General features: G+C 40.8%; 1 protein-coding gene across 1 annotated transcript in view; it reads right to left on the bottom strand.

Annotated features, from left to right (window-relative positions):
- LOC119007925 (neuronal acetylcholine receptor subunit alpha-7-like) overlaps positions 1–15428 on the bottom strand; it is a 40552-nt gene that overhangs the window by 15333 nt on the left and 9791 nt on the right. The window contains exons 2-4 of the mRNA XM_037077893.1: positions 6343–6482; positions 2402–2446; positions 1330–1439 (exon numbers count right to left, since the gene is read on the bottom strand). Coding sequence (XP_036933788.1) covers positions 1330–1439; positions 2402–2446; positions 6343–6482 — 295 coding nt within the window. The remainder of the gene's footprint in view (positions 1–1329; positions 1440–2401; positions 2447–6342; positions 6483–15428) is intronic.

Raw genomic sequence — 15428 nt, 5'->3', positions numbered from 1 at the left:
CAGAGAAAGTGTGAAGAACAGTGGAGAAGCAAAGAGCACCAGCCTGACCCGAATCCAAAAAAAAAAAAATGCAAAGAGCTCGCTCAACCGTATCTATTATTCATTTCTTTGACCTCAGCCCTTTTATCTTCATACTGTTTAAAACACATTTTTGCCGTGGCTATTTAGCATTTTATCACATTAGCTCCTTTATGGTTAACAGGCAAAGTGCACCATGGACATCCACAGCCTTTGTTAGCCGCTACGATGAATTATAAAAGCACTGATTTAAGATTGAAGCAGTTGGGGAGTTTAAGTCAGTTCCATGCAACTCTTCTTTCCATCAGAGGAGGAATTATAGTTAGTAACAGCAGCAGAATCACTGTATATGTTTTTTTTGAATGACTCGCTGTTGACACTCTGCACCAGTTTTGAGTTTTGATGTGATTGTTCGTGACATAGGCTTACAGTGACTCTGACACTGTTTTGGTTTGTGTAGATTAAAGACAGAATTTAATGAAATAGCAGCGTATCACAAGGATTAGAGTGATATGTCAATCACTCCAACTCACTTCATAAAAAAGAAAAAAAAATTGTAAAAAAACATCCAGTCGCTGACAGTTGTGTTTATCTGCTGGAGAGAAGTGACAATGGTGGACTACAACACCATTTTTGCAGCAGGAAAAATATATATATACAAAAACAACCACAGCAAAAACATTTATATAAAACAACTTAACAAATGAATATATTTATTGGACACTTTCTATTCTGTGTTGCTGTAACATCTTGAGGTTTACATGCTATAGTGCTCAAGACAAAAACAACAATATGTCATTCTTTTTTGTCATTCTGTCCAGTGCTGCAGCTCTGTATTCCCCATCTGTTCTGACACAGACACACTGTCTTTTATAGATCCTGTCTCTTTAAGGCCCCTCAGTGCCCTCTGATTGGTCAGCTCACACACGCCTGACCCAGCCCCGCTAACAGTAACAGAGCAGCTGTGCATAATCAATTCTTATGAGCCAAACCAGCCACTAGGCAAAAAATGTGCAAATGTGTGACATTGTGACGTAGCGTGATGTCACAAAGTCACAGAATTAAAGGCTGGACTACTGACGAAGCATTTCCGGAGCAGTGTTTTCTGTTGGAGAGAGGAGCTTCTGTTGGTGGGAACTTTTTAACTTTCAAGAACATTTACATGCACAAGAACCGATATAAAACACTGAAGGACAGGAGAAAAAAAGCATTGTAGGTATCTTGTAACTCAACATTTTCACTTCATCCTTGGTGTAAAATATCAGTTACAGCCACGTTCAGAAAATATTGAGTGGAAAAATCAGCTCCTACCTGTTGTAAAGGAGGATGTCAGGGGTCCAGACCTGGTCTGAAGGGAATCGCAGGTTCTGGACACCGGGGTAATTGTCTGGATTCCAGCTCAGGTAGATGTCTGTCCAGTACTGTGACAGAGAAAGTCAGGTTTTTTTTTGTTGTTTTTTTTACTAGACTTTAACACTTTTTAAAAAGGGTTCAATAACTCTTGCTCTGAACTAATGTAATTGAACCTCTATAAGAAAATGACACATTTGATAGAAGAAATATGCCAGGAAAGAAATGAAAACTGAGGGATAAAATGATTCCCTAATCCCTCTAAGGTCATCAAGTAAGAAAAATTATTACTGTCGACATATTTCTAATGTGCAGGCATACCTGATGGCTTTAAGCAGTCTATAACGATTGTGAGCCAGCTGGTTACATTCACTATAATAAAGCTGCTGTGGCTGTGGATCAAGTGCTCTAATTCAAAACCAGCAACAGGAATAATGTCCTGTAACTATAACTGTTGCGCAGACTAATTTGGCCCCAGGCTGTGGATTCATCTGTGGATTGTTTTCTCCTGTTGGCATTAAGTCCATTAACAATCAAGTTGACTGCCACTTAAATACGCTGCACTCTTCCTCCCTCCTCCCATTTGTCGCACTTCCTGCTTGACAATCTGCCTGAAGTGATGTTTCCCTGAGTGTGCTGATGCCAGCATCGAACACAGCAGCAGCGTCTCTCACTCGGTCAGCAACAACAAGTGGCCGAGTTCCAGTTTTAAGAGTTTTACATGGAACTTAACTGTGAGAAAAAATTCAAAAAATAACTGCAGATAGCTTAAATGAGCTAACTGCACTGATGTAATGATGTACAATAAATATTAGACTAAGAGCGAGAAACAAAGAATGAATCCGGGAAATAACTTGTAACTCTGGATGTGCACGGTTAAGATTCAGCGTCATCATCGAGCACTTAATGTAGTGGCGCCAGTAATTTGAGAAACACAGTCATAATGAAGGATAATGAAAGTAATAAAATCCCAAAATATAATTAAAGCACATTAAGTTGATAATAACGCGCCCATTCTCAAACTCTGACTCACCAGCTGCAGCCAGGCGTTCGTCATCAGCACTTGGTTCTTCTCATCCTGAGAACAGGAAAAAAAAAAGGGAAAGTAAGTTTTTATTTTGCATAAGACAAAACAACAAGGTCAATCTTTATTTAATATACTTAGAAAATGGTCTCTGTCACGCGCAACTCTGCATTTACTCTGCACACCACGCAGCACTGAAAAGTGTAAAGGCTGGTTTTGGTCTGTTGAACGTTATCACAGTGGAGCCATCTCACAAAATTTAAAGTAACAACTGTACATTTCTTTGTATACATAATTTATGATTGTTCAAATAAAGATAATAAATCTAAAGATTTTGCAGATTGAAGTCTATGTCTTTGCCAAGAATGAACTTCAGAGGTGTTTTCAGTGTGCCCATATTGCATTTGGGAAATGATGTCTCTCATATTCTCACTGAGAGGTGAAATTAGCATTTCTGTGAGCATCAGACTTTCTGCTCCAAGTGAAAAAGTCAGAACAGGGACGCTCGCACAGAGGAGGGGAAGGCTCAACAGGATCAAAGAGGTTCCCTGTTTTCAGTGCCCTGAATCCATTTATCTGTTTTTCTCGCTCTCTGTTTGTCCTCTTTCTGAGCTTGGTGTTGAAAATCTTGTCGCAAATATCGCAAAAAACTTCTGTCACATCACCTGTGAAAAGCAGATGACCAGAATGATCGAGCAAACGATCAAAAGTCACATCTGAAAATAATAATTTGTAATGTGTTTCTTTTCAGACACTGCTGATCCCCCTGTGGTGTGTGTGTGTGTGTGTGTGTGTGTGTGTGTGTGTGTATTTGAATGATGAACATAGAAATGTGGGTCGCATAAATCTCATAACCTGAAAATATTAACTTCAGTGACCTTTTCAAGGTCAGAAAACCAGAATGCCTGCAGCGCTCAGTGGATATTGAGCATACATTAAATATACAGTACACACTGACTGAGACTGTGTTGGTGGTTCAGTGGTTCATCCATTTTTTTACAGAAAAGCAAAGTTACTTATCTTTATATTTCTATTTATTTATTCAACTGTTTATATGTTTTTTTACAGGGACCGTCTGCAGCTTCTCAGCTGTACCAGAGTCAGGTATAAGCTAATTTAGTTGTCTGGTCTTCACTCCGCTCGCTGCCAGATGATTTCACTTTCCCAAGTAGTTAATGAGTTCAGCACACCTGCAGCAGCAAAGTCCTTACGTGCAGTTTTGAAATACGTGTAATCTAATTTTAGATTTTCTGCTACTACCTGTACCCCACAACATCTCCAAGGTGCAGACTAAGGATTAAGTTAGATGGTAAATTTTAAGTGGAGCTGAATGCATCATACACATGTTTGCAGCAGTAATGTTAAATCAAAATCATCATGGTGAAACAGTGATAGGAAACACGTTTCTGCATCATTTCTACCTACTTCTACTTCAACAATACTTTAGATACTTAAAGTACATTTTTGTAATTCTGCTAAATTAAATTCTACTTGAAAGTGTTCTGTATGCTGAATTTATGGTACTTTTACCTCAGGAAATAGGTAAATTGCAAATTCCTCATTGCAGAGCAGCATTTCCCATTTCTACGCCTCTATATCCGTCTACTTTAGTCTCATGTTTTCGATGCCTTTTGTTTGTCATCTGCGAAAAACTCAGTGAGTATTCTGAGTCAGTGAACATTCGCCTTCAGGTCATAACTAAGCTATAAAACGCAGATTGTCTCTCCTGCGGGGCTGCTGATGGCGCTGTCAGACAAAACACTCAGTCCCACCGGACCACGCTTCATCTTTTGTTCCTTCTGATTAAAGCAAACACATCTTTCTAAACTTTTATCTTCTGCTCCAACATTAACATGTTTCTGTGTGCTTACCCAGAGACACCTGGAACCTGACCTAGAAACATGCAGGCATCAGTCAGCCAGTAAACACTGTTTGCTGATGAATAAATGAGGAGAATGACCATCTGCGTCTTCATGGCAGTAAACTCACAGTAAACTTGCTCACCTCTGGGCCTCTAGACATCAGCCACTGCTACATAATTGTAATATATCCCACTCAGTAATGAAAGGGTCAAAAGTTAAAATCTTTCTACTTCCTACAACATTTTCCCGACCAATCGTGGGATTCTCTACGTACAGTAAACTGGCTTCCTTTCTTGTCCGTTTGACTTGTTTCTTTTAGAAGCTCGAGAGAATCAGACTCAAACACTCATCTGTCTTCTCGCTTCTCTCAGACAGATGAGAACTCTCAGAAATAAGGACAAACAACCCTAAAACTGCCCTCACTGTGGACAGCATGAAGCCCTGTGGGAAGAACAACACACACACACACACACACACACACACACACACACACACACACACACACACAAAAACCCTGGTATATCTGTGTGTTCTGACAAATGAGGGCAGACATCTGGCCGGTATGAAACTCATTTTTTTCGATGCATTTAACACACTAACATTCCTGTAAACCGTCCCTGTGGACAGGCTGACTGACGAATGCACATACAGCCTAATAACCGTCACACGGGTTTATCTCGGCACTCTGGTGGTTAATGAGTCGACGAAGATTTTTTAAAATTTGAAGGAGTCATTGAAGATAGTACACCTGGATTGATTTCTGGGTTACTGGCTAAGAAAAGAGGACAGAGGAAGACACACACAAAAAAAAAAAAAACGTTTTTCTTATCTACATCCTACAACTACTTTAAAGAAGACGAGTGTTCCAGGACGTCCTTTTTAGAGGAAAATATTAATGTGTTTAAATGTTTATCAGACACCAAAACACTGCATAACAGATCACACTTCACGCACACAGACTGAGTTTTACAACTTTAGAATCACGCCAGCAATTACTTTTTGTCACGACTGCGAGTTTGATAGTATAAATGTGGTGTTCGCACTAGAAGGAATGTGGGTTTGCAGCAGAAGTTGAGCTTGGTTCAACTTTTTTTTTTTTTGCCAGGCAAGTTATTTAATGCGGATCCACTGAGGGTCTGAATGCAGCCAACACTCAGCAGCGAGATGACAGAGTACCTCTGCAAGTAAACAAGCACGCTCAGCCAGTTTTCCCCTCGATGAATACGGATTCAAATGAAAAGGAACGTCAGTGTTAAAGGAGTGTGTGTGTGAGTTAAGGCAGGGTCACAGCCAGTTCACTGTCAAGCATGTGCTCAGGTGTAACTATGTGTCCCAGTCCAGAGGGTCATTATGTGATAAAAGTCAGACAGCAGAAGTGCATTACATCTGCGGACATTTAACAATGTGCCATAAATACAAACCAGCAGCCTGATACTGCTGTTTATTCCACGGATACCCGCAAGTTGAGACATGTTCACATCGGACGGAAACACACTTGGAGATAACTCACCACCAATGGACAATATAATATAAAAGTAGCAACACACGAAAAAGCTAATTTCCATTTTTTTCATTAGGAAGTTCTTACACAGGACTACTTTTAATGTCTAGCCAATGCACCTCTCTGATTATGACTCCTTCACTGAATTGCTATGATTGTGTTCAAGGATATTAAGATACTTTTACAGCTGCTATCATAATCAGAATTGCTTTTATTGCCAAGTACGAGAAATTTGCTGTGGTCTGCAGGTGCAAAACAACAAATAATATTAATGTACCTTAAAGATATAATATAAACATAAATAGAGTGTTGTAGGTGAAGTAGGTGAAGATTATACAGATTTATCCAGTAGTGCAAAAAGTTTGACCTGCATTGTGCAAGGTTGTAGCACTGATGTGATCTGCAATGTGCAAAATAAGTCTCATGTGACAAAAACGTACATTCATATAATGTAAGTGAAGGGGGGGGCAGTGTCAGTGGGGGTCGCCCTTGATAAATAAGAGACTTCCTGCATCCTTCACTTCCCAAACACAACGACCATCACACGCAAACATTAAGAACACGAGTGTCAGAAGCGTCTCCCTCACCACGTCTATGATCTGCAGCAGCGTGAGGCCCAGCTCCACCAGGATGGCGGCTGAGTCATTGACAACAGGTCTCTCCAGTCGGTTGTAGTTAGCCAGCAGCTCCTTGTACAGCCTCCTCTGGTGTTCTCCCTGCAGGGAGCCTGCGGGAGAAACGCGTGTGATGATTATTTTTTAATATAAACCAAATTAAGAAAGGGTCCTGACTCAGAAAAAAAAGCTGGGAAGTGGTTCTTTTAGATTATTCTGTCACACATAACCAGCAGCAGTTACCACATATTTCACAGTTAAAGGTATTGTACCACCCGTCAGCCACAACAGACTGTCTCTGAAGGTCACTCCTTGATTTATAAACACGGTCCCTCTGTCTGCATTTTTAACCATAAATCTAGCTCTGGCTGAATGATGTTCCCGAGCAGGATTTAAAAGAAATTGCTCTCAGTGTTTTGGCGTGGGCGATCCCTTTACTGCAAATTGTACTTTGGAACATATTCTTGTGTACTGAAACTGAATTTTAATCCAGAAAGTTGCTTTAATAGCCTCCCTAACCTTTTGCCCTTCCTTAGCTGGCACCAGCCGGCAGCCAGATTATCATTTACCTGGTGGAGTTTCAAACACGCTGCCGCGTACTGCAGCAATTGAGTTGGCACAGTTTGTTCCAAACTGTCCCTGTTTTACTCTGACGGTACATCCTGTGAACATGTCTTTGGTATGAACAATGTACGAGAGAGAAAGTCCGCTGTTCAGCTGAAAGTTTTGATGAATAATGTATAAATAAACACATGTGCTGACATCGGCATATACATCCTCAGACTGTAACACACACACACACACTCAAAATGGCAGGATTGTGAGTCAGTGTGGTCCACAGGTCCAGTGTGATTAAAATGATGTGTTTGTTGGCCCGACTCTCATCACCATTATTGATCCTCTCAACCTCTCCTTCCACACATATTTACCCCTCTACGTTTTGTCCCAAAATAAAAGGAGACGGGAACATCTATACACACACACACACACACACACACACACACACACACACACACACACACACACACACACACACACACGACCGTTGGAGTCAGTGTCTCTATAAAACTCAATAAAACAATCATATTCATAACAACAAGTCATTTGTGGTAGTCTCAACCTTGCATACTTGTGGGCTCACTGGTTCGCGCTCCTCATAATGATTTCACTCTGCAGGTAAATTCAAGCTAATAGTTTTATTCCCTCCATGTGTGACACATCTGTTTTTAGTGATTGGGAGAGTAACTCTGTAATGACACCCTCCAAAATGACCTCCATTTCTTTTAGTTGACCTCTCAAGTACCGCACGTATATGCACATGGAGTAGCCACGCCAAATGGTAAATGCTTATTAATCTGCTCTCTCTCACTTCATTTGTGTTCTCACCGGGCGCAAACCAAAAATGCCTCTGGATGCAATTAAACAGAGCAGAGCGATGAAACGTGATGTAGCGCCGAGTGATGCCTGCAAGATCAGGCCGCTTTCCAAGAGAAGAAATTAAAATAGCAGCCCGATCACGATCTTGTCAAATTGGAGCATAACAATTTGGGCCACTTGTGGGATGTTGACTTAACCTGCCTTCATGTGGGCTGCTATGGCTTGGTGAGCCCAGGTGTGAATGGTTGTTGAGCTCGAGAAAGAACTAGCCACAAACTGTAGCCTCTAAAGATGTAAATCACTTTTCAGCAGTCAAGGACAGCTATAAATGGCCCCGATAGTTAATGATGACACCAGTGCTGTCTCACCTCAATATATTCTGTATTGTGATCACAGCAACATTACGTCACTGTCCTCACACATGCATCACAAACAGCGTTGTTACTGTTGTGAGATCAGAAGAGGCTCAACACACGACACAGCTTCTCCAAGTCAGTGGCGCCTTTCTCATTCATAGAGCTGTAGTACTCGTATGACTCTGACAGGCAGAATAAGTTGTTCCGATAAATTGTTTATTTTTTCAAAACAGATCCTCATTTTACTGCAGTTACTTTGTACTGTGATCAATCACACATTTACCCCAAATTAGTGAGTTTAGGTATCAATCTTTTAATCTCAAAATAGATCCCAAAAAGAACCGTCTGGGATCATAAGTATCACTATGTCTGAGCTGAAGAGGTAAAGCCAGTAAAGCTCTCCACAACCTGCCTTGTAGTACAAACAGTTCTGACTGGCTTATAATGGACCAGACTGGATGGAAATCTGTCTGAATGGGATGGAACCAGGTGCATCTGCTGCAGCAAATGCTTTAAGACTGGTTTAGGATAATGGTGACAATAAAAAAAATTAAAAAAAAACATTATAGAAGTTAACAGATGTAGAACTGAGCAATTAAGGCTTACACTGTGAATGTAGTCTGTTTACAGTTTATTATGTAGACATACCCTCCCTGTGGTGTAAAGAAACTGTCAGAAATTGAGAAAAACAGGCTTCTTATGAGCTCAGTGGCAACATATTTTTAACACCGTCCAAGAGTTTTCGTGAAGCCAACAGGTTGGAAAATCTTTTAAGTCAAATTATAAGATTTACGTTTACAGCATTTGGCAGGTGCTTTTGTCCAAAGTGACTTACAGTAATTCATACACTGATGGTGGTGGCTGCCATGCAAGGTGCTAATCGGCACATCAGGAGCTGTTCACGGTTCAGTATCTTGCCCAAGGACACTTCGACATGCAGACCAGGGGAATCAAACCAGAGACCTTCCAATAATAGGACGCTGGCTCTACCACTGAACCACAGCCGCCCCATGCCCCAAGATGGCATGCATGTGACCCAGGAATACACGCACTTACAAAACAGCTTACAGAGCATTCAATGTTACACTTTCCATACACGTATCCTGGGTTACATGGACGTATACAAGTTGAGAACAGGGACACACTCTCTCATCACAAAGTACATCTACAACCTGCCACTGTGCAAAGAAGTCGCCCCCATATGCTGACATCATAATGATTCCCTCATAGGAACATATAGTGGAGAATCTGCTGGGAGCTGGAGAATATGTGACAGAAAGAGGAAAAGAATAAAAAGAGACAGACATGTAGCAGGGTTGAGAAATAAGGTGAGAGGATTACAGAGAAGGAGGGGAGCGAGCTCTACAGCCCTGCAAAGCTGTGAAGACTAGAGGAGTGTGCCTCTGGCCCCGCACGGCGCTGATTGGCCCATTAAGGCCGTAATGAGGAGAGTTATGGCAGGACTGAGCCTGAGGTCAGAGACGAAGGAGCTACGAGAAGCTGCTCAGCACAGCAGAATCCCTTTAAATGGTGCTAGGGAGCCACACAGACCGTATCACATCAGACTGTATATTCTCTATCCTTTAATCCAACTTCCTGTACCATATGTGGAAGTTGGATGGATGGATGAACACAGTCCCAGGCACAGACACGGATGCAGACACATTCCAAACGTTGTGTTTCTGCCTTTCTGTATGTAAACATGCTCGAAATGGACAGCCTGGTAAAACTCTCTAATGGCTGTCAGGCACATGGCTTCTGGAAACAGTCTCAATATATCAATACACAAGACGACAAAGTCATAAATCTATCCATCTCCAAGCAGTGTCATTTGCATAAACACACATGTTCAAATTCAGCTACGGCCTCGTCTACAGCTGCTATCCTGCCAGCATCCCTCCTGTGTCTCTCCTGTGTTTTATTACCGTGCATCATGAACCAAGGTCCAAATAAAACATAACCAAACTAATAAAGTCAGCGAAGAAGAATTGAAAGCTCAGTCTCTGTTGCTGCTCGTCTCATAAAGCTGTGTATGGGAGAAATTAATATAATCAAATAAAAGTGAACCACTGTGCCAACTTTGATTCGCAAACAAACATGTGCAGCGTACGCCAGGGATGATGGGTTACATCTATTAGGTTTTTTTTTCTCTAACTATCTCACTAATGAAGCTGATATGAGAGGCTGGCAAGAAGACATAATTTTCCTAACACAGCAAGAGGCCTCATCAAACAAACTCCAGCAGGGGGAGGGAATGAGAGTCGGAGGCTGGAGGATCATTTGTTTGCTCATCAATCTCCTTCTCTAGCGCCACGTTCTCCACCTTTGAGCTGTCCAGGGAGGTAACAGAGCCAAACTGGTGTCTGGCCACAGGGTGTGACATTTTTTAAAACATAACGTTATGTGTGCGACCTCCCACCGAGCGATGAGGGGGTTAGCAGCTGTAACTCAAAGAGGAACAGCAACCAATTACATCTATTATGCTTGTGATTACAGAAACACGTTGCACACACAAACTCATCATGCTTTGCACTGTATGTGTACAACGCACGAAACACAAAATCACAGCACTTGTCTTTGTTTTGGTTTAAACAGTAATGTTGCTGCCCGAATAGTGCTTAGCGACAGACCGGTTTTAATATGCCTTGGTATTAAAATGGACAGTTATATATCCATACCATGTATATTTGCTAATCTAAGGCATTGAATTCTACTGTGTTAGTGTTATTAAAAACATCTTTCAAGTTTATACATTTTTAAAGTATAATAAAGCCATTGTTCAACTGGAAATACCCTTCTGTGGTGATATTTTAAAGGTAGTGATAACTGACCATAATAATATTTATAATGAGGGGTCTTTTTTAAGAGTATTTAGTGACACATTAAACATCTGACCTTGTGACCTTTTTGACACAAAAACTGAAGCACTCTCTTTAGTCTTCATTAGATGCTACTTAACTGCAGTTGGTTTGACCTTCTGGAGTCAACCATACATCAAAACACAATCAACCCGCTATTAACCTTTGTTGCTGTTTTGCATGTGTGTTTGTGTGTGTATGTGTGTGTGTTAAACTATAACACGCTAACTACAGTAGATCAATACTTTATCACCCTAACACCATGGTGGTCATTACAGGAAATGCCAGGGGTCAGCACTGTCTCTTGCTTAGGTCAGTGAGAAGGTCACATTCAATATATATTAAAGTCAGTCAGACAAGTAGCAGTGCTGGTTCAGTCATTCTGTACAAGTTAATTTGGTGTCACTACAGGAGGAGGCACTCTTTCTTATTTAAGTTTTCAAAAAAAAAAAGAAAAACTGTAAATATTTATAAAGTGAATTGAGCTTACCAAACAAAAAAAATATCAAACTAAAGATTGTTTATATATATTTTGTTTTGGAAGAAATTTTGTCATCTCACACTTATCAGGGACCTTGTGCAATATCATGTGTGTTAGAAATAATGGGGTTGCATTTACATGGAGGTAAAAGGGGCTGAACACAGACTCACAGAACTAATGTTACATCCAGTAACTACTACAGGTAGGTTAAAAAAAGACCACAATTTCTCTGTTGTTGCAGGAGACAGACCCATTGGATTAACTTTATTTTGGATAGAAATGTTTCTTTAACAACTTGTATGTGTTTTCACTTACCAAGGCTTCAAGCTTTTTCTCATCTTTTTGCCCTTAACTGTATGATCACTGTGTGCCTGAAAAGTATCTGCACAACAAAAACCATGTCAGCGGGGACATTAAATCTTATTTTTGTATCTATATTATGCAGATGTTTCTTTAATGACCAGATTCAAAGTCATTCCTGAACAACACACAGCTGCTTTTCTTTTGCAACTATCATAAACTACAAAGGGCAATAGGAAGTGTCGGCTTTTCAGTGGAATTTGTGTTTGTTATGTCTCTCAACAGTTTAAAGCATAAAAATGAGCTTCCAAAATACACAAGAGAATTCAGTTTTGTTATCTGTGGGAACCACTCAGATTGCAGGATAAGCCTCGTAATTTCACAAGGTCACAACATGTCACAGGATTCAAACACACACACACACACACATTTAGAATTGACTGTTGCTTGTCTTCGTCTCCTCTGTGCTACTGAGTAAACCTCTGACAGTCGTCCCACAGAAACAGGCAACACATTGTTCTGCGTGTGTTGGATCCTATATGCTGCTATATGTACATGTTAACCTAAACTCACTGATCCAGCACACCGAGGTCTCCCTGGAGCTCCAGAATATCTGCATATAGAAACAGTTCTACTTTAATAAGCAGAGACAGACTGCTTCTGGGCACATCAGGGACCCCTGGGGCATCGACACCCAGGGGAACCTTTTATTTCAGCTCAGCAGAACCCCACAAAATATTAATAAATTTTTCACATTCACAAAGTCTCCTTTGAGACAAGGCCAATTTTCTCTTTGTGTGTCTTTCCTCGACATCACTCTCCGTTTATTGGGGGAATATTGGACTAGAGAGCAGAACTAAAGAGAACTAGATTAATGTGAAAGAGAATCTAGAGGAAATGAAAAATGCGGGCATTGAGGAGATATAAATCTGGTCTGTATTTGGTCTATACGTCAGGCTTTGTGTGGTGAGACAACCTGTCCAACAGTGTGTCACACTGCCTTTCAATCAGCGAGTACCGGGAGATTCTCCAGCCCCTGATGTAACGTCTCAGAGCCATTCAAAAACCGAGGACATAAATTATGCTCTCTATTTTTGGAATGGGAGCCACTATTTTGGATAGGATGAGAAGGAACAAATTAAGAATTGACAACATCAGGAAAGAGGGATGGTTTGAAACATTCATATTGTCAACAACTGCAATACCAAGTCATCATGGGACGGCTGCAGGCATGGATCGGATAATTTTGCTTGGTATCAGCAAACATTTCCATAGTGTGTGCATGGCAAGATGGAAATCAAATTTCAGACACATGGCAGCGCGTAAGTTAATTCAATTTATTTTCAATCAACTCCAGGTCAATTTTCTAGCTTTTCTTCTAGAGCTCCTCCACTGAAATCTCAGTCTTTATGAAGTCTCTCATTCTTAATCAAGTTGACAATGCTCCAGTAAAAACTACATGTAGCAAGAGGACCTTGAATGAAGAGTTATACAAAAACTCTTCATTCAGGTCCAAGATCCAGAATTAACTCCTATTATCAAGCAGTGACAGGTATTTGAAAGTCTTAAAGAAGCTTATGGTGACCCTCCATTTTTGTGGTCTGTGCTTACAATAATTGCTTTTGTAAATTTTCTACATTATAGATTCATTTTAGCACATATATTTTTACAAGCTCACAGGAAATAACTCAGCACAATAGCAATGACACACTACTGACATCCTTAACAATCCTTAACATCCTGTATGTTGATCCTCTGTGAATAGAAATAAAAGGCTCTGCAGCACTGACCCAAAGAAAGGTAATCTACAATGTACCACTTGCAAAACAATAGCTATAACATGAATGTACGAACTTGCGTTATATTAACCTAAATCAATAGGCTGAGATCTTTTATTGTATTTATATGCATCTAAAATCCTTTAAGTTATAATTCCACTGTTTCCTATTAATTACTTAGACTGTGGTGATCTGTCACAGTCTAGTTTGTCCTGCCACAGTTTCATAACCAACCCAAATCATTTTTTACTTTTCATAATTGCAATTAATCACTTTGTCCATCATCTTTCACTCCCGGTCAGTCCTGTCACCTCATCCCTTGCTGTATGCCCACATGGTCTCTCTCACACATGCATACTCCGGTCCAAGATCCCGCAAATTACGCTGCCTCCCACTCATACTAAAGCAAGTGACAATGTTTCAGCTGCCAAAGCTTAGTGTTATATCTTATCATATTCTACATTTTATAATTTCGACAATCAGTCATTCGTGTTCATGTTGTTTATCATATAGTCTCTTAATTTTGCTCTCAGAATGCACCAGATTGATGCATTTAACCTAAAAAATGTGCGCAATATTCTTTTAGCGGAATGAGCCCTGGACCGTCCTCAATGGTCTGAGGTCCTCACACCGTTGTCTCACGAAATCCTGTGGGAAACAAATAATTCTGACTAATCCAACACTTTAAACATTTTCTAGTTTGTTGTTATGGAAGGATGTATGTCTTGCATGTATTTCTATATACAAAATGCAGTGAGATGGTGTTGTGGAATTCAACATAGTTTCCAATATGCAAATGGCTACATATGAGAAAATTGGAGGGGCATTCTTCCCATCCTTCCTCCCTCGCTCCCCCTGAAGCTTCCCTCTAATCTCCATTCTTCACACCTTCTTTTCCGTCTCGTGCAAAAGCCATTCTGATTTTGGGAGGAACCCCCTTCTTGTGCCATTATACAGTACATTTTTCATTCTTTATCCCTTTACAAGCCTCTCCAAATCTGGTGAGATCCCCTCTTTTGATCTGTCTGTCTATGTATGCTTGTCTCTTGTTACCTCTATTCCCCCTTTTTCCAGTCTCTTCTTCCGTGTCCTGAATTCACTTGTTTTCTTTTCCATATTTGCAATGAATGCGCACATTCTAGAGCCGATTAGATTGTGAGGAAAATAAACAAAAAGCACTGCACTCGGTTAGTTAGGATCAGCTACAAACAAATGTTTTTTACAGGAAGTCCCTTAAGGTGGAGGACAGGTAAACAGGCAGAAGGTGAACTTTGTTTTATGGTGTTTACTGATGTGTGTGAACTGTGAAGCCAAAAATGTTGGTTTCTGTTCAGGGTGCAAATACACTCAAGCACATTATCATTCTGTCTCTCTCGCTATGTCACATATTCACACACTCACTCACACACGCACACACACACACACACACAGGCATTAACATACACCGAGAAATTCGGCGAGGCGATTCTGTCCCATCTGAATATTTTTTTACTGGGTCAATGCGTTCAGATGAGGCTCCCAAACACACTCATCAGACACAGGCTATCCAAACACAGATGGCCTGAGGGACCCATTCTCCCTCTTGCTCTCACACACACACACACACACACACACACACACACACACACACACACACACACACACACACACACACACACACACACACACACACACACACACACAGGACACCCAACAGGATTGCTATTTCAGGCAAAGCACTAAATGACCACCTCTTACATCAGGGTGTTTTAGTGCCCCTGATGAGCCCAGCTAAACCCATCCAGACAGAGCCACACACACACACACACACACACACACACACACACACACACACACACACACACACACACACTCAGGTGGTAGGATGAAAGCATGCAGAGGAATGATCATGGCTTTGGTCCTTGCTCTC

This window comes from Acanthopagrus latus, chromosome 18, assembly GCF_904848185.1.
Source record: "Acanthopagrus latus isolate v.2019 chromosome 18, fAcaLat1.1, whole genome shotgun sequence".
Taxonomy (NCBI): Eukaryota; Metazoa; Chordata; class Actinopteri; order Spariformes; family Sparidae; genus Acanthopagrus; species Acanthopagrus latus.
The sequence above is the reverse complement of the archived record's forward strand: the minus strand, read 5'-3'. Positions and strand labels throughout refer to the sequence as shown.